The sequence below is a fragment of the Oncorhynchus tshawytscha genome, linkage group LG14 (assembly GCF_018296145.1).
Source record: "Oncorhynchus tshawytscha isolate Ot180627B linkage group LG14, Otsh_v2.0, whole genome shotgun sequence".
In the NCBI taxonomy this organism is placed as follows: domain Eukaryota; kingdom Metazoa; phylum Chordata; class Actinopteri; order Salmoniformes; family Salmonidae; genus Oncorhynchus; species Oncorhynchus tshawytscha.
In genome coordinates, this window is record NC_056442.1 from 49,593,363 (window position 1) to 49,613,362 (window position 20,000).

Consider the following 20,000-nt stretch of genomic DNA (forward strand, 5'->3'; position numbering starts at 1 on the left):
CACTCCGAGGGCCCTCACCTCCTCCCTGTAGGCCGTCTCGTCGTTGTTGGTAATCAAGCCTACCACTGTTGTGTCGTCCGCAAACTTGATGATTGAGTTGGAGGCGTGCATGGCCACGCAGTCGTGGGTGAACAGGGAGTACAGGAGAGGGCTCAGAACGCACCCTTGTGGGGCCCCAGTGTTGAGGATCAGCGGGAAGGAGATGTTGTTGCCTACCCTCACCACCTGGGGCGGCCCGTCAGGAAGTCCAGAACCCAGTTGCACAGGGCGGGGTCGAGACCCAGGGTCTCGAGCTTGATGACGAGCTTGGAGGGTACTATGGTGTTGAATGCCGAGCTGTAGTCGATGAACAGCATTCTCACATAGGTATTCCTCTTGTCCAGATGGGTTAGGGCAGTGTGCAGTGTGGTTGAGATTGCATCGTCTGTGGACCTATTTGGGCGGTAAGCAAATTGGAGTGGGTCTAGGTTGTCAGGTAGGGTGGAGGTGATATGGTCCTCGACTAGTCTCTCAAAGCACTTCATGATGACAGATGTGAGTGCTACGGGCGGTAGTCGTTTAGCTCAGTTACCTTAGCTTTCTTGGGAACAGGAACAATGGTGGCCCTCTTGAAGCATGTGGGAACAGCAGACTGGTATAGGGATTGATTGAATATGTCCGTAAACACACCGGCCAGCTGGTCTGCGCATGCTCTGAGGGCGCGGCTGGGGATGCCGTCTGGGCCTGCAGCCTTGCGAGGGTTAACACGTTTAAATGTCTTACTCACTTCGGCTGCAGTGAAGGAGAGACCGCATGTTTTCGTTGCAGGCCGTGTCAGTGGCACTGTATTGTCCTCAAACCGGGCAAAAGGTTATTTAGTCTGCCTGGGAGCAAGACATCCTGGTCCGTGACTGGGCTGGGTTTCTTCCTGTAGTCCGTGATTGACTGTAGACCCTGCCACATGCCTCTTGTGTCTGAGCCGTTGAATTGAGATTCTACTTTGTCTCTGTACTGGCGCTTAGCTTGTTTGATAGCCTTGCGGAGGGAATAGCTGCACTGTTTGTATTCAGTCATGTTACCAGACACCTTGCCCTGATTAAAAGCAGTGGTTCGTGCCTTCAGTTTCACACGAATGCTGCCATCAATCCAAGGTTTCTGGTTAGGGAATGTTTTAATCGTTGCTATGGGAACGACATCTTCAACGCACGTTCTAATGAACTCGCACACCGAATCAGCGTATTCGTCAATGTTGTTGTCTGACGCAATACGAAACATCTCCCAGTCCACGTGATGGAAGCAGTCTTGGAGTGTGGAGTCAGCTTGGTCGGACCAGCGTTGGACAGACCTCAGCGTGGGAGCTTCTTGTTTTAGTTTCTGTCTGTAGGCAGGGATCAACAAAATGGAGTCGTGGTCAGCTTTTCCGAAAGGGGGCGGGGCAGGGCCTTATATGCGTTGCGGAAGTTAGAGTAACAATGATCCAGGGTCTTTCCACCCCTGGTTGCGCAATCGATATGCTGATAAAATTTAGGGAGTCTTGTTTTCAGATTAGCCTTGTTAAAATCCCCAGCTACAATGAATGCAGCCTCCGGATAAATCGTTTCCAGTTTGCAGAGAGTTAAATAAAGTTTGTTCAGAGCCATCGATGTGTCTGCTTGGGGGGGATATATACGGCTGTGATTATAATCGAAGAGAATTCTCTTGGTAGATAATGCGGTCTACATTTGATTGTGAGGAATTCTAAATCAGGTGAACAGAAGGATTTGAGTTCCTGTATGTTTCTGTCATCACACCATGTCACGTTAGTCATAAGGCATACGCCCCCGCCCCTCTTCTTACCAGAAAGATGTTCGTTTCTGTCGGCGCGATGCGTGGAGAAACCCGCTGGCTGCACCGCTTCGGATAGCGTCTCTCCGGTTAGCCATGTTTCCGTGAAGCAGAGAACGTTGCAGTCTCTGATGTCCCTCTGGAATGCTACCCTTGCTCGGATTTCATCAACCTTGTTGTCAAGAGACTGGACATTGGCGAGAAGAATGCTAGGGAGTGGTGCACGATGTGCCCGTCTCCGGAGTCTGACCAGAAGACCGCTTCGTTTCCCTCTTTTTCTGAGTCGTTTTTTTGGGTCGCTGCATGTAATCCAGTCCGTTACACTGGTTGAACACAGGATCCGGCAGAACACAGGATCCGCATCGCGAAAAACATATTCTTGGTCGTACTGAGTTGACGCTGATCTTATATTCAGTAGTTCTTCTCGGCTGTATGTAATGAAACCTAAGATGACCTGGGGTACTAGTGTAAGAAATAACACGTAAAAAAACAAAAAACTGCACAGTTTCCTAGGAACGCGAAGCGAGGTGGCTGACTAAATACTTTTTTGCCCCACTGTAAACACACACATATATATATATGCACTGCTAAAAAAAATATATATTAAGGGAACACTTAAACAACACAATGTAAGTCCAAGTCAATCACACTTCTGTGAAATCAAACTGTCCACTTAGGAAGCAACACTGATTGACAATAAATTCCACATGCTGTTGTGCAAATGGAATAGACAACAGGTGGAAATTATAGGCAATTAGCAAGACACCCCCAATAAAGGAGTGGTTCTGCAGGTGGTGACCACAGACCACTTCTCAGTTCCTATGCTACCTGGCTGATGTTTTGGTCACTTTTGAATGCTGGCGGTGCTTTCACTCTAGTGGTAGCATGAGACGGAGTCTACAACCCACACAAGTGGCTCAGGTAGTGCAGCTCATCCAGAATGGCACATCAATGCGAGCTGTGGCAAGAAGGTTTGCTGTGTCTGTCAGCAAAGTGTCCAGAGCATGGAGGCGCTACCAGGAGACAGGCCAGTACATCAGGAGACGTGGAGGAGGCCGTAGGAGGGCAACAACCCAGCAGCAGGACCGCTACCTCTACTTTTGTGCAAGGAGGAGCAGGAGGAGCACTGCCAGAGCCCTGCAAAATGACCTCCAGCAGGCCACAAATATGCATGTGTCTGCTCAAACGGTCAGAGACAGACTCCATGAGGGTGGTATGAGGGCCCAACATCCACAGGTGGGGTTTGTGCTTACAGCCCAACACCATGCAGGACGCTTGGCATTTGCCAGAGAACAGCCCTCCATGTGCTCGCCAGAGGTAGCCTGACTGCCATTAGGTACCGAGATGAGATCCTCAGACCCCCTGTGAGACCATATGCTGGTGCGGTTGGCCCTGGGTTCCTCCTAATGCAAGACAATGCTAGACCTCATGTGGCTGGAGTGTGTCAGCAGTTCCTGCAAGAGGAAGGCATTGATGCTATGGACTGGCCCGCCCGTTCCCCAGACCTGAATCCAATTGAGCACATCTGGGACATCATGTCTCGCTCCATCCACCAACGCCACGTTGCACCACAGACTGTCCAGGAGTTGGCAGATGCTTTAGTCCAGGTCTGGGAGGAGATCCCTCAGGAGACCATCCGTCACCTCATCAGGAGCATGCCCAGGCGTTGTAGGGAGGTCATACAGGCACGTGGAGGCCACACACACTACTGAGCCTCATGTTGACTTGTTTTAAGGACATTACATCAAAGTTGAATCAGCCTGTAGTGTGGTTTTCCACTTTAATTTTGAGTGTGACTCCAAATCCAGACCTCCATGGGTTGATACATTTGATTTCCATTGATCATTTTTGTGTGATTTTGTTGTCAGCACATTCAACTATGTAAAGAAAAAAGTATTTAATAAGAATATTTCATTCATTCAGATCTAGGATGTGTTATTTTAGTGTTCCCTTTATTTTTTTGAGCAGTGTATATATATATATATCTATATATCTATATCATACACACACACATATACAGTGGGGCAAAAACATATTTAGTCAGCCACCAATTGTGCAAGTTCTCTAACAGGGACTCTTCCAGCGTGAGTGTCTCTGTGTGTGTGTGTTTGTGTGTGTATAATATATATATATATGTGTGTGTGTGTGTGTGTGTGTGTGTGTGTGTGTGTGTGTGTGTGTGTGTGTGTGTGTGTGTGTACCTCTAACAGAGACTCTTCCAGCGTGGTCTCTATGTGTGTGTGTGTGTGTGTGTCTGTGTGTGTGTGTACCTCTAACAGAGACTCTTCCAGCGTGGCTATAATATACGTGTGTGTGTGTGTGTGTGTGTGTGTGTGTGTGTACCTCTAACAGAGACTCTTCCAGCGTGGCTATAATATACGTGTGTGTGTGTGTGTGTGTCTGTCTGTGTGTGTGTACCTCTAACAGAGACTCTTCCAGCGTGGCTATAATATATGTGTGTGTGTGTGTGTCTGTCTGTGTGTGTGTGTACCTCTAACAGAGACTCTTCCAGCGTGGCTATAATATATGTGTGTGTGTGTGTGTGTGTGTACCTCTAACAGAGACTCTTCCAGCGTGGCTATAATATACGTGTGTGTGTGTGTGTGTCTGTGTGTGTACCTCTAACAGAGACTCTTCCAGCGTGGCTAGCTGGATCTTCTTGTCCTCCTCCTGCTGTAACAGACGGGTCTTCTGGGTCTCTAACTCTGGCTTCTCCTGCTGGATGGTCAGAGCTAGGAGCTAATACACACACAACGGATGGGCTGATTAACCAGGAGACAGTCTCAGTGTACAGTAATAAAGCAACGGTAGTGTGTGTGTGTTTTTACCTGTCCTCGCAGGCCAGCTCTGGTGGTGGTGAAGTTGACCTCAGTGACGACAGAGGCAGCGTCGGGGGGGATGAAGGGGGAGGGGTTACGCGTGGCCAGGAACAGACGGAACTCCTCGTTATAATCTATCACCTTATCACCTATCTGAACCACATACCGCGGACCTGGAGAGAGAGGGGGGGAGATATGGAGGGAGAGAGAGAGAGGAGGGAGAGATGGAGGGAGGGAGGGAGATGGAGGGAGGGAGAGAGGGAGGGAGGGAGGGAGAGAGGGATGGAGGGAGGGAGAGAGGAGGGAGGGAGAGATGGAGGGAGGGAGAGATGGAGGGAGGGAAAGAGAGAGATGGAGGGAGGGAGGGAGAGATGGAGGGGGAGGGAGATATGGAGAGAGAGAGAGAGAGAGAGAGAGGGAGAGATGGAGAGAGGGAGGAGGGAAAGGAGAGTGATGGAGAGAGGGAGGAGAGAGATATGGAGGGAGGGAGAGAGGGAGAGAGGATGGAGGGAGAGAGAGTAGGGAGAGGGGTGAGGGAGAGATGGAGAGAGAGAGGGAGGGTGAGATGAAGGGAGAGATGGAGGGAGAGAGGGAGGGAGAGAGAGAGGGAGAGATGGAGGGAGAGGGAGGGAGAGATGGAGGGAGAGAGGGAGATGGAGGGAGAGATGGAGAGAGAGATGGAGGGAGAGATGGAGGGAGAGATGGAGGGAGAGAGGGAGGGAGGGGGAGGCATGATGGAGGGAGAGATGGAGGGAGAGAGGGGGGGAGGGAGAGATGGAGGGAGAGATGGAGGGAGGGAGAGATGGAGGGAGGGAGGGAGGAGGAGGGAGGAGGGAGAGATGGAGGGAGGGAGGGAGATGAGGGAGAGATGAGGGGGAGAGATGGAGGGAGAGAGGGAGGGAGAGGGAGAGGGAGGGAGGGAGGGAGAGATGGAGGGAGGGAGAGAGGGGAGAGAGAGAGGGAGGAGGGAGAGGGAGGGAGAGATGGAGGGAGAGATGGAGGGAGAGATGGAGGGAGGGAGGGAGAGATGGAGGGAGGGAGGGAGAGAGGGAGAGATGGAGGGAGGGAGAGAGGGAGAGAGGGAGGGAGGGAAAGAGGGAAAGAGGGAGAGATGGAGGGAGGGAAAAGAGGGAAAGGGGAGGGAAAGGAAAGAGAGGGAGAGGGAGGGAGGGAGGGAGAGAGAGAGAGAGAGAGGGAGGGAGAGATGGAGGGAGGGAAAGAGGAGATATGGAGAGGAGGGAGGGAGATATGGAGAGTGAGAGAGGGAGAGATGGAGTGTGAGAGGGAGGGAGAGAGGTAGGGGGAGAGGTAGGGAGAGATGGAGAGAGGGAGGGAAAGATGGAGAGATGGGAGATGGAGGGAGAGAGGGAGTAAGAGGGAAAGTGAGTGAGAGGGATAGATGGAGGGAGAGATGGGGAGATGGAGAGATGGAGGGAGGGAGAGATGAAGGGAGAGAGGGAGGGAGAGAGGGAGGGAGAGAGGGCGAGATGGAGGGAGAGAGGGAGGGAGAGATGGAGGGAGAGATGGAGGGAGAGATGGAGGGAGAGATGAGGGAGGGAGAGATGGAGGGAGAGATGAGGGAGGGAGGGAATGGTTAATCCAGGACATTTCATGGATATAAACTCAGCCTCTTCTCTGCATTGCAGCACACCCTGCTCCCTCCCTCCCTCTCTCCCCTCCTGTTTCTTTTCTCCATCCTCCAGTGGATGGCCAATCCCCCTCATTTCTTTTCAGTGGATTCACTGCCCTTTAACCAACACCAACTCTCTCTCCTCCTCCCCTCTCGCTATCTCTCCTCCCTCTCTCTCCTCCTCCCCTCTCGCTATCTCTCCTCCCTCTCCTCTCTCCTCTCTCCTCCTCCCTCTCTCCCTCCCTCCCCTCTCTCCCTCCTCCCCTCCCTCCTCTCTCTCCCTCCTCCCTCTCTCCCTCTCTCTCCTCCTCTCCTCCTCTCTCTCTCCTCCCTCTCTCCCTCCCTCTCTCTCCTCCCTCTCTCTCTCCTCCCTCTCCCTATCTCTCCTCCCTCTCTCTTCCTCCCCTCTCGCTATCTCTCCTCCCCCCTCTCTCTCCCTCCCCCTCCCCTCTCTCTCTCCCTCTCCTCCTCCTCCTCCCCTCCTCCCTCTCTCTCCTCCCTCCTCTCCTCCCATGTCTCTCACACTCCCACCCTCATCTCTTTCTCCCCTCCCTCTCTCCATTCTCCATTCCCTCTCTCCCACCTCCTACCTCTCCCCCACCCTCAGCCTCACCCTGTGTTATCAGGTCTCTCCTCCTCCCCTGTGTTATCAGGTCTCTCCTCAGTAGTGGGTAGACTCACCCTCAGGTCTCACCTCCTCTCAGGTCTCCTCCTCACCCTGTGTTATCAGGTCTCTCCTCAGTAGTGGGTAGACTCACCCTGTGTTATCAGGTCTCTCTCTCCTCACCCTCTCTTCCTCAGTAGTGGGTAGACTCTCCTCCCTCTGTCTAACCTCTCTCCTCAGTAGTGGGTAGACATGTGTTATCTCTCACCTCAGTAGTGGGTAGACACCCTGTGTTAGCTTCCACCCTGTTACATCTCTTTCTCCCCCTCCCCACCTCTCTCTAACATTCTTCCATTCCCACCCTCCCCCTCACTCACCCTGTGTTATCAGGTCCTCCTCAGTAGTAGGTAGACTCACCCTGTGTTATCAGGTCTCCTCAGTAGTGGGTAGACTCCCCTGTGTTACCCTCAGTAGTGGGTAGACTCACCCTGTGTTATCAGGTCTCTCCTCAGTAGTGGGTAGACTCACCCTGTGTTATCAGGTCTCTCCTCAGTAGTGGGTAGACTCACCCTGTGTTATCAGGTCTCTCCTCAGTAGTAGGTAGACTCATCAGGTCTCTCCTCAGTAGTGGGTAGACTCACCCTGTGTTATCAGGTCTCTCCTCAGTAGTAGGTAGACTCACCCTGTGTTATCAGGTCTCTCCTCAGTAGTGGGTAGACTCACCCTGTGTTATCAGGTCTCTCCTCAGTAGTGGGTAGACTCACCCTGTGTTATCAGGTCTCTCCTCAGTAGTGGGTAGACTCACCCTGTGTTATCAGGTCTCTCCTCAGTAGTAGTAGACTCACCCTGTGTTATCAGGTCTCTCCTCAGTAGTGGGTAGACTCACCCTGTGTTATCAGGTCTCTCCTCAGTAGTAGGGTAGACTCACCCTGTGTTATCAGGTCTCTCCTCAGTGTTATCAGGTCTCTCCCTCAGTAGTAGGTAGACTCACCCTGTGTTATCAGGTCTCACCTCAGTAGTAGGTAGACTCACCCTGTGTTATCAGGTCTCTCCTCAGTAGTAGGTAGACTCACCCTGTGTTATCAGGTCTCACCTCAGTAGTGGGTAGACTCACCCTGTGTTATCAGGTCTCTCCTCAGTAGTGGGTAGACTCACCCCCTGTGTTATCAGGTCTCTCCTCTCAGTAGTCAGGTAGACTCACCCTGTGTTATCAGGTCTCTCCTCAGTACTAGGTAGACTCACCCTGTGTTATCAGGTCTCTCCTCAGTAGTAGGTAGACTCACCCTGTGTTATCAGGTCTCTCCTCAGTAGTGGGTAGACTCACCCTGTGTTATCAGGTCTCTCCTCAGTAGTAGGTAGACTCACCCTGTGTTATCAGGTCTCTCCTCAGTAGTGGGTAGACTCACCCTGTGTTATCAGGTCTCTCCTCAGTAGTGGGTAGACTCACCCTGTGTTATCAGGTCTTTCCTCAGTAGTAGGTAGACTCACCCTGTGTTATCAGGTCTCTCCTCAGTAGTGGGTAGACTCACCCTGTGTTATCAGGTCTCTCCTCAGTAGTAGGTAGACTCACCCTGTGTTATCAGGTCTCTCCTCAGTAGTGGGTAGACTCACCCTGTGTTATCAGGTCTCTCCTCAGTAGTGGGTAGACTCACCCTGTGTTATCAGGTCTCTCCTCAGTAGTGGGTAGACTCACCCTGTGTTATCACCCTGTGTTATCAGGTCTCTCCTCAGTAGTAGGTAGACTCACCCTGTGTTATCAGGTCTCTCCTCAGTAGTAGGTAGACTCACCCCGTGTTATCAGGTCTCTCCTCAGTAGTGGGTAGACTCACCCTGTGTTATCAGGTCTTTCCTCAGTAGTGGGTAGACTCACCCTGTGTTATCAGGTCTCTCCTCAGTAGTAGGTAGACTCACCCTGTGTTATCAGGTCTCTCCTCAGTAGTGGGTAGAGAACCGGCTCCACTCCATCCATCTCCTGGATGATCAGCGTTTTCCCAAAACGCACAGCCAGCTCCAGAGACGTGATGAAGTTAGGGTCCTGGAGGAAAACATTCTGATAACAGCACTTATGCCTGGTGTCACAACTGGTATCTAACTGGTTACATTACAACTAACATGTCTCTGTGTGATATGAGTTCACAGTACCTGTTGGCTGACTGAAATACCTGTTTTAAATGTTTTTCTGTATAAGTGACAGGTGTGATGTGTGAATGATTGACAGATGTGACAGGTGTACCTGCTGATTGATGACCTCGAGGCGATGCTGCTTCAGGTGAGTACGGAGCCACTCTGTAGCCCGAGAGGAGGGGTCGATGAGGAAAGGACAAGCAACACTCTGAGAGAGAGAGAGAGAGAGAGAGACAGAAAGAGACGTAAGTGATGGATGACATACTGAAAGTCATTGAGGAACTAAGAGTCCTTTTTCCATTTATTTTCCTATCTATATATTAAGATAGATGCTTAAATAGTTTTTCTCTCTGGGGAGAATCTTTGAGGCCCAGTCCAGTTCTCTCTCACAGCTGTCACAGTGATTGGCCAGCGAGGGATTGGCTGTCTGGATTCAGAGCTGCCAGACATTGAGCAGTACACACCAGACAAAGGGATGAAATCTCTTTATGCTATGGTTCCCTCTATGTATTGCCATCTCGCTCTGGCCTTTTCTCTCCTTCCATCTCTCTAAACCATGTCCTTTCTGTTTATCTTTCCCCATCCCTCCTTCTTTATCTATATTTGTTTATTCATCCTTTCTCTCCCTCTTTCCCTCTGTAGAGTCATATATGCTTTAGATGTGGCGTGGTTGATGGTTATGGCCCTGTGTGTGTAAACTGCAATGCCTTTATTCACAGTCTCCCAGGGCTGACAAACCATCAAACATCTGACACACTGTCTGCTGTAGTGGTCCAACCTACACACTCTCCACAAGACCTAGCATAGAGAACCACAGTTTGGAGAGCAATTTATGAGACACACTGAGCAGACATGTCACACAGCACCAGGTACCAGCGTGTTTGCAGTAAATTGCTGTGGGATCACACCAGACATGCTTTATAAAGGGTCTAAGAATCAAAGTGGACTAGGATTGCAAAGGTAGGATATATTACTGGAAACTTTCACAATGTACCAGTAAACTACCAGCATTTTGGTATCATTCAAATATTTTATGTAATCCATCAAAAGACATATTTGGCCTTTTTGGATACTTCAGATTATCACAGGTGTCTAATAGTCTCTGGCCCTCTGTGTGGTCTTATCACATGTAAAATATATGAAATAATATGATTTTTAAATAAATAGAATGACAGAGCTGTAAACATTATACTAAACTGCTGAGTGGCACAGCGGTCTAAGGCACTGCATTGCAGTGCTGCGGCGTCACTACAGCCTGGGGTCCAATCCCACCCTGTGTCATTAACGGCCGTGACCGGGAGTCCCATAGGGAGGGGCACAATTGGCCAGCGTCGTCTGGGTTAGGGGAGGGTTTGGCCAGGGGGGCTTTACGTGGCTCATCGCGCTCTAGCGACTCCTTGTGGCGGGCCGGCTGCCTGCAGGCTGACGTCGATCATCAGTTGACTAGTGTTTTTCCTCTGACACATCGGTGCAGCTGGCTTCAGTGTTAAAAAGCGCGGCTTGGCAGGTCATGTTTCAGAGGACGCATGACTCGACCTTCACCTCTCCCGAGCCCATTGGGCAGTTGCAGCGATGAGACATGATTTTAATCACGAAATTGGGGAGAAAAATGGGGGGGGGGAAATTACACACAAAAAAACAACATTCTATTAAATATAAACCATCAACTTAGTGAATACTATTGGTGTTTAATATGAGCGTTTCAGCATGGTTTACTAGTTCAATAGTAGCCAGTGAGTTTACACACCACTTCCACAGTATTCACATTTTGTTGCCTTAAAATGTCATCTCAAAAGGGAATAAATGTGTTTTTTTACCTTACTTATCCACATAACCTACTCCACATTTTCAAAGTTTAAGAAAAATAAACAAAGATGTCTTAATTGCATATGTTTTCACAGCCCAGAGTTAATACTAGTGTACTTCTGGCGCCGACAGAGATGGCCGCCTCGCTTCGCGTTCCTACGAAACTATGCAGTATTTTGTTTTTTTACATGTTATTACATGTTATATTACATGTTATTACATGTTATTACATGTTATACATGTTACATGTTATTTCTTACATTGGTACCCCAGGTAATCTTAGGTTTCATTACATACAGTTGGGAGGAACTACTGGATATAAGAGCAATGTCAACTCATCATCATTATGACCAGGAATACGACTTTCCTGAAGCGGATCCTGTGTTTGGCCCACCACCCAGGACAATGGATCGGATCCCAGCCGGCGAACCAAAACAACGACGCCGTAAAAAGGGCAGACGAAGCGGTCTTCTGGTCAGGCTCCGGAGATAGGCACATTGCGCACCGCTCCCTAGCATACTACTCGCCAATGTCCAGTCTCTTGACAACAAGGTTGATGAAATCCGAGCAAGGGTAGCATTCCAGAGAGACATAAGAGACTGTAATGTTCTTTGCTTCACGGAAACATGGCTCACTCGAGACACGCTATCGGAGTCGTGCAACCAGCTGGTTTCTTCACGCATCGCGCCGACAGAAACAAGCATCTTTCTGGTAAGAAGAGGGGCGTGGGGGTATGCCTTATGATTAACGAGACTTGGTGTGATTATAACAACATTAAGAAACTCAAGTCCTTCTGTTCACCCGAATTCCTCACAATCAAATGTCGACCAGATTATCTACCAAGAGAATTCTCTTGGATTATAATCACAGCCGCATATATTCCCCCCCAAGAAGACACATCGATGACCCTGAACGAAATTCATTTGACGATGTAAACTGGAAACCACATATCCTGAGGCTGCATTCATTGCAGCTGGGGATTTTAACAAGGCTAATCTGAAAACAAGACTCCCTAAATTCTATCAACATATCGATTGTGCTACAAGGGCTGGTAAAACCCTGGATCATTGTTATTCTAACCTCTGCGAAGCATATAAGGCCCTCCTCCACCCTCCTTTCGGAAAAGCTGACCACGACTCCATTTTGTTGCTCCCTGCCTATAGACAGAGACTAAAACAGGAAGCTCCCGCGCTCAGGTCTGTTCAACGCTGGTCCGACCAATCTGATTCCACGCTTCAAGATTGCTTCGATCACGTGGACAGGGATATGTTCTGCATTGCGTCAAACAACAACATTGACGAATAAGCTGATTCAGTGAGCGAGTTTATTAGAATGTGCATCGGCGATGTCGTACCCACTGCAACTATTAAAGCATTCCCAAACCAGAAACCGTGGATTGATGGCAGCATTCACGCGAAACTGAAAGCGCAAACCACTGCTTTTTATCAGGGCAAGATGACCGGAAACATGACCGAATACAAACAGTGTAGCTATTCCCTCCGCAAGGCAATCAAACAAGTTAAGCTTCAGTATTGATAAAAGGCAGGGTTGCAATTCAACAGATCAGACACAAGAGGTACAGTGGGGCAAAAAAGTATTTAGTCAGCCACCAATTGTGCAAGTTCTCCCACTTAAAAAGATGAGAGAGGCCTGTAATTTTCATCATAGGTACACTTCAACTATGACAGACAACATTTTTAACAAAAATCCAGAAAATCACATTGTAGGATTTTTAATGAATTTATTTGCAAATTATGGTGGAAAATAAGTATTTGGTCACCTACAAACAAGCAAGATTTCTGGATCTCACAGATCTGTAACTTCTTCTTTAAGAGGCTCCTCTGTCCTCCACTCTTTACCTGTATTAATGGCACCTGTTTGAACTTGTTATCAGTATAAAAGACACCTGTCCACAACCTCAAACAGTTACTCTCCAAACTCCACTATGGCCAAGACCAAAGAGCTGTCAAAGGACAACAGAAACAAAATTGTAGACCTGCACCAGGCTGGGAAGACTGAATCTGCAATAGGTAAGCAGCTTGGTTTGAAGAAATCAACAGTGGGAGCAATTATTAGGAAATGGAAGACATACAAGACCACTGATAATCTCCCTCGATCTGGGGCTCCACGCAAAATCCCAGAACCACACGGGGGGACCTAGTGAATGACCTGCAGTGAGCTGGGACCAAAGTAACAAAGCCTACCATCAGTAACACACTACGCCGCCAGGGACTCAAATCCTGCAGTGCCAGACGTGTCCCCCTGCTTAAGCCAGTACATGTCCAGGCCCGTCTGAAGTTTGCTAGAGAGCATTTGGATGATCCAGAAGAAGATTGGGAGAATTTCATCTGACACCAAAATATAACTTCTTGGTAAAAACTCAACTCGACTGATCTGTGTAAAGGAAAGAATGAATGGGGCCATGTATCGTGAGATTTTGAGTGAAAACTTCCTTCCATCAGCAAGGGCATTGAAGATGAAACTTGGCTGGGTCTTTCAGCATGACAATGATCCCAAACACACCACCCGGGCAACGAAGGAGTGGCTTCGTAAGAAGCATTTCAAGGTCCTGAATGTGATTTTATGGATTTTATTTCCTAATTTTGTCTGTCATAGTTGAAGTGTACCTATGATGAAAATTACAGGCCTCATCTTTTTAAGAGGGAGAACTTGCACAATTGGTGGCTGACTAAATACCTTTTTGCCCCACTGAATGTGGCAAGAGGTGTGGCAGGGTCTACAGTCAATCACGGATTACAAAAATAAAATCAGCCCCGTCACAGACCAGGATGTCTTGCTCCCAGACAGACTAAATAACTTCTTTGCTCACTTTGAGGACAATACAGTGCCACTGACACGGCCCGCTACCAAAACCTGCGGACTCACCTTAACTGCAGCCGACGTGTGAAAAACATTTAAACGTGTTTACCCTCGCAAGGCTGCAGGCCCAGACGGCATCCCCAGCAGCGTCATCAGAGCATGCGCAGACCAGCTGGGTGGTGTGTTTACGGACATATTCAATCAATCCTTATCCCAGTCTGCTGTTCCCACATGCTTCAAGAGGACTACCATTGTTCCTGTTCCCAAGAAAACTAAGGTAACTGAGCTAAACGACTACGTAGCACTCACTTCCGTCATCAAGGAAGTGCTTTGAGAGACTAGTCAAGGACCATATCACCTCCATCCTACCTGACATCCTAGACCCACTCCAATTTCCTTACCGCCCCAATAGGTCCACAGACGACGCAATCGCAGCCACATTGCACACTGCACTAACCCATCTGGACAAGAGGAATACCTATGTGAGAATACTGTTCATTGACTACAGCTCAGCATTTAACATCATAGTACCCTCCAAGCTCATCATCAAGCTCGAGACCCTGGGTCTCGACCCCGCCCTTTGCAACTGGGTACTGGACTTCCTGACGGACCGCCCCCCAGGTGGTGAGGGTAGATATCAACATCTCCACCCCACTGATCCTCAACACTGGGGCCCCTCTCCTGTACTCCCTGTTCACCCATGACTGCGTGGCCATGCACTCCTCCAACTCAATCATCAAGTTTGCAGACGACACTACAGTGGTAGGCCTGATTATCAACAACGACGAGACTTCCTACAGGGAGGAGGTGAGGGCCCTCGGAGTGTGGTGTCAGGAAAATAACCTTACACTCAACGTCAACAAAACAAAGGAGATGATCGTGGACTTCAGGAAACAGCAGAGGGAGCACCCCCCTATCCACATCGACGGGACAGTAAGTTTTAAGTTCCTCGGCGTACACATCACGGACAAACTGAATTGGTCCACCCACACAGACAGCGTAGTGAAGAAGGCACAGCAGCGCCTCTTCAACCTCAGGAGGCTGAAGAAATTCGGCTTGTCACCAAAAGCACTCACAAACCTTTACAGATGAACAATCGAGAGCATCCTGTCAGGCTGTATCACCGCCTGGTACGGCAGCTGCTCCGCCCACAACCGTAAGGCTCTCCAGAGGGTAGTGAGGTCTGCACAACACATCACATGGGGGCAAACTACCTGCCCTCCAGGACACCTACACCACCCGATGTCACAGGAAGGCCATAAAGATCATCAAGGACAACAACCACCCGAGCCACTACCTGTTCACCCTGCTATCATCCAGAAGGCGAGGTCAGTACAGGTGCATCAAAGCTGGGACCGAGAGACTGAAAAACAGCTTCTCAAGGCCATCAGACTGTTAAACAGCCACCACTAACATTGAGTGGCTGCTGCCAACATACTGACTCAACTCCAGCCACTTTAATAACGGAAAAATTGATGTAAAAAATGTATCACCAGCCACTTTAAACAATGCCACTTAATATAATGTTTACATACCCTACATTACTCATCTCATATGTATATACTGTACTCGATACCATCTACTGTATCTTGCCTAAGCTGCTCTGTACCATCAGTCATTCATATATCTTTATGTACATATTCTTTATCCCCTTAGACTGTGTATAAGACAGTAGTTTTTTGGGGGAATTGTTAGTTAGATTACTTGTTGGATTATTACTGCATTGTCGGAACTAGAAGCACAAGCATTTCGCTACACTCGCATTAACATCTACTAACCATGTGTATGTGACAAATAAAATTGGATTTTATTTGAGGTGGAAACACCTTCGGCAGCCATTACAGCTGGGAATCATTTGGAATAAGATTCTACCAACTTTACCAAAATTGCTTACTCAGTAAATTTGGTTGGGAGTCATTGATGGACAGCAATATTACAACTTTGTCTCTGATTTTCAAGTAGATTTAAGTAAAACTGAGACTAATTAGTGAGGACATTTGTATGTCATTTTGTAGAATTTTTACTAGGATTAAATGTCAGGAATTGTGAAAAACTGAGTTTAAATGTATTTGGCTACTGTGTATGTAAACTTCCGACTTCAACTGTATTTGTTGTCAATGTTTTGATGTGAAACTGGTGTCAGTTCTGAAAGTCAAGAGTTAGAGTTAATTGAAAACAATAGTATTGTTGATTACATGTTTTTTCCTTAATTCGGCTATTTTCTCTTGAACCATATGGTCTATCTACTAGAAACTCATGGACAATATGTACTCAGATGAATGAATGCTATGTATGAATAAAACATTTAGTTTGTTCTTCAAGTACAAATTACCAAAGTTACGATAGAATGTCATAGATTTTATGTTAATTACCAAAATTGGTATTTTTGTAAAGAGGCTAAAATAAACTGCTGTAAAATCATGAGCTCTCATCAACACCTCCTCCATCTACTGGACTGAGAGACAGGCCCTCTTGACTCCGGAGGGCTGGAGGGATGGGGGGAGTGGGGGACATGGGAGAAAGGGGAGGGAGGGGAGGAAGAGAGTGAGAGTGATGGTTGCAGGGGTGTAGGAAGCAGAGTGAGGGTTGAGGGGGTGTAGGAAGCAGAGTGAGGGTTAAGGGGGTGTAGGAAGCAGAGTGAGGGTTGAGGGGGTGTAGGAAGCAGAGTGAGGGTTGAGGGGGTGTAGGAAGCAGAGTGAGGGTTGAGGGGTGTAGGAGGCAGAGTGAGGGTTGGGGGTGTAGGAAGCAGAGTGAGGGTTGAGGGGGTGTAGGAGGCAGAGTGAGGGTTGAGGGGGTAGGAGGAGGCAGAGTGAGGGCTGAGGGGGGGGTGTAGGAGGCAGAGTGAGGGTTGAGGGGGTGTAGGAAGCAGAGTGAGGGTTGAGGGGGTGTAGGAAGCAGAGTGAGGGTTGAGGGGGGTTGAGGGGGTGTAGGAGGCAGAGTGAGGGTTGAGGGGGTGTAGGAGGCAGAGTGAGGGTTGGGGGGTGTAGGAAGCAGAGTGAGGGTTGAGGGGGTGTAGGAGGCAGAGTGAGGGTTGAGGGGGTGTAGGAAGCAGAGTGAGGGTTGAGGGGGTGTAGGAAGCAGAGTGAGGGCTGGGGGGTGTAGGAGGCAGAGTGAGGGTTGAGGGGGTGTAGGAGGCAGAGTGAGGGTTGAGGGGGTGTAGGAAGCAGAGTGAGGGTTGAGGGGGTGTAGGAAGCAGAGTGAGGGTTGAGGGGGTGTAGGAGGCAGAGTGAGGGTTGAGGGGGTGTAGGAGGCAGAGTGAGGGTTGAGGGGGAGTAGGAAGCAGAGTGAGGGTTGAGGGAGTGTAAGAGGGAGAGGGTGAACAACGGCAGAGTGGGTCTCTTACTGAAAGATCTATGTAGTGACTAACAGTAGGGGAACTGTAGAAATAGTGACCCATTTAGAAACAGTTATTCCATGTTCTACAGGCTGTGTGGTTCTTGGTTATGGAACGGTTTCCTGCGCCAGGAGGGAAAGACAGACATTAAGAGGCTGAGCTCTTACACACCACAGCCACAGATTGCTCCAGAGACCGTGTTGTGAAACAGCCCTGATTACAGTTTTCTTTTAAAGTGTAATTCTCTCCACAAAGCAAAGGCCACTCATTCAGAAGAATGACAAAGCCTGGTGAAGCCGTATACACACAGACACAAACACACACACGGACACACACACACACACACACACACACACGGACACACACGGACACACACACACACACACACAGCAACCAAAGCCCTATTAGACAAAAACAGGATTATCAACAAAATATCCAAATCAAAAGGAAAAGCTACTTTTCACAGAAATGTTTATTTCTGTTTAGCTATTTAGTGCCTCAAAAGGCATCATGCAAACAAACTGGTTAAGTTGATTAGAGAGAGAATCATTATAAAGTCTGGGACGACAAATCAATTATTTGAAGACGACTCAATGGAACGGGAAAATATGGACAAACATCCCAAACTCCTATAAACAAATTGTAAACGTTTCTGTTGCCACACCCCTTGCAGTAGTTTGTTTTAAAATACAGGACTAATGCAGGTACAGGGTTTGTGTAGCTGCTATGCGGGAGGGTGCTGGTGCATGTCTGTGTGCGTGTTTTGCAAGCAGCCTGCAGTCGGGTGGAGATATTGATGGATGGAGTGCTGAGTTCTTACCCGTGATCTGATCGCACTGATCTTAAAGCAGCGATGCCAGAGGAAAGACCAACAAGAGAGAGGGATGAATGACAATACAATGAAAGAGAGGAACACAACAGATGTGACCCGGGTGTAAAACACATGACTCTCCCAGTCAGGGAGGGAATTCAGCTTCAACATGGAAACACAACAACATAGAAACATAGTTGAGGAATACAGAGCGCAACACACACCAATACAAACCTTTCCAGGGATTTTTCATCTGAACCGACTCACAAATGTATCAGGAACAGAGAAGAGAGATGGTGAATGAGTGAGCGAAGAAGAGCGAGAGAGAAAGAGTGAGAGAGAAAGAGAGAGAGAGAAAGAGAGAGAGAGAAAGAGAGAGAGAGAGAAAGAGAGAGAGAGAAAGAGTGAGAGAGAGAGAGAGAGAAAGAGAGAGAGAGAAAGAGAGAGAGAAAGAGTGTGAGAGAAAGAGTGTGAAAGAAAGAAAGAGAGAGAGAGAAAGAGAGAGAGAACAAATGAGAGAGAGAGAGGTGGAAACTGAGCTCCACTTCCTAACCATAATAGAGATACACATTTCCCTCAGATTACACAGACACACAAGGAATTTGAAAACAAATCAATTTTTTATAAACTCCCATATCTACTGGGTGAAATACCAGTGTGCCATCACAGCTACAAGATGTGTGCCCTGTTGCCACAAGAAAAGGGCAACCAGTGAAGAACAAACACCACTGTAAATACAACCCATATTTACAGTTGAAGTCAGAAGTTTACATACACCTTAGCCAACTACATTTAAACTCAGTTTTTCACAATTCCTGACATTTAATTCTAGTTATAATTCCCTGTCTTAGGTCAGTTAGGATCACCATTTTATTTTAAAAATGTGAAATCTCAGAATAATAGTAGCGAGAATAATTTATTTCAGCTTTTATTTATTTCATCACAATCCCAGTGGGTCAGAAGTTTACATACACTCAATTAGTAATTAGTTGCATTGCCTTTAAATTGTTTAACTTGGGTCAAACGTTTCAGGTAGCCTTCCACAAGCTTACCACAATAAGTTGGATGAATTTTGGTCCATTTCCTCCTGACAGAGCTGGTGTAACTGAGTCAGGTTTGTAGGCCTCCTTGCTTGCACACGCTTTTTCAGTTCTGCCCACAAATTATCTATGGGATTGAGGTCAGGGCTTTGTGATGGCCACTCCAATACCTTGACTTTGTTGTCCTTAAGCCATTTTGCCACAACTTTGGAAGTATGCTTGGGGTCATCGTCCATTTAGAAGACCCATTTGCAACCAAGCTATAACTTCCTGACTGATGTCTTGAGATACTGCTTCAATATATCCACATAATTTTCCTTTCTCTTGATGCCATCTATTTTGTGAAGTGCACCAGGCCCTCCTGCAGCAAAGCACCTCCACAACATGATGCTGCCACCCCTGTGCTTCACGGTTGGGATGGTGTTCTTCAGCTTGCAAGCATTCCCCTTTTTCCTCCAAACATAATGATGGTCATTATGGCCAAATAGTTCTATTTCTGTTTCATCAGACCAGAGGACATTTCTCCAAAAAGTACGATCTTTGTCCCCATGTGCAGTTGCAAACCGTAGTCTGGCTTTTTTATGGCGGTTTTGGAGCAGTGGATTCTTCCTTGCTGAGCGGCCTTTCAGGTCGATATAGGACTCGTTTTACTGTGGATATAGATACTTCTGTACCTGTTTGCTGCAGCATCTTCACAAGGTCCTTTGCTGTTGTTCTGGAATTGATCTGCACTTTTCCACCAAAATACGTTCATCTCTAGGAGACAGAGCGCGTCTCCTTCCTGAGCGGTATGACAGCTGCGTGGTCCCATGGTGTTTAAACTTGCTTAACTATTGTTTGTACAGATGAACGTGGTACCTTCAGGTGTTTGGAAATGGGTCCCAAGGATGAGGTCTCTGAGGTCTTGGCTGATTTCTTTAGATTTTTCCATAATGTCAAGCAAAGAGGCACTGAGTTTGAAGGTAGGCCTTGAAATACATCCACAGGTACTCCTCCAATCGACTCAAATGATGTCAATTAGCCTATCAGAAGCTTCTAAAGCCATGACATCATTTTCTGGAATTTTCCAAGCTGTATAAGAGGCACAGTCAACTTACTGTATGTAAACTTCTGACCCACTGGAATTATGATACAGTGAATTATAAGTGAAATAATCTGTCTGTAAACAATTGTTGGAAAAATTACTTGTGTCATGCACACAGTAGATGT

At 47.9% G+C, this 20,000-nt stretch overlaps 1 protein-coding gene across 1 annotated transcript in view; it reads right to left on the reverse strand.

The window, feature by feature from the left end:
* Positions 1-20,000, reverse strand: part of LOC112267480 (cytoplasmic dynein 2 heavy chain 1) — a 313,178-nt gene that overhangs the window by 190,252 nt on the left and 102,926 nt on the right. Inside the window, exons 66-69 of the mRNA XM_042297612.1 lie at positions 9,090-9,188; positions 8,768-8,891; positions 4,632-4,795; positions 4,423-4,542 (exon numbers count right to left, since the gene is read on the reverse strand). Coding sequence (XP_042153546.1) covers positions 4,423-4,542; positions 4,632-4,795; positions 8,768-8,891; positions 9,090-9,188 — 507 coding nt within the window. The remainder of the gene's footprint in view (positions 1-4,422; positions 4,543-4,631; positions 4,796-8,767; positions 8,892-9,089; positions 9,189-20,000) is intronic.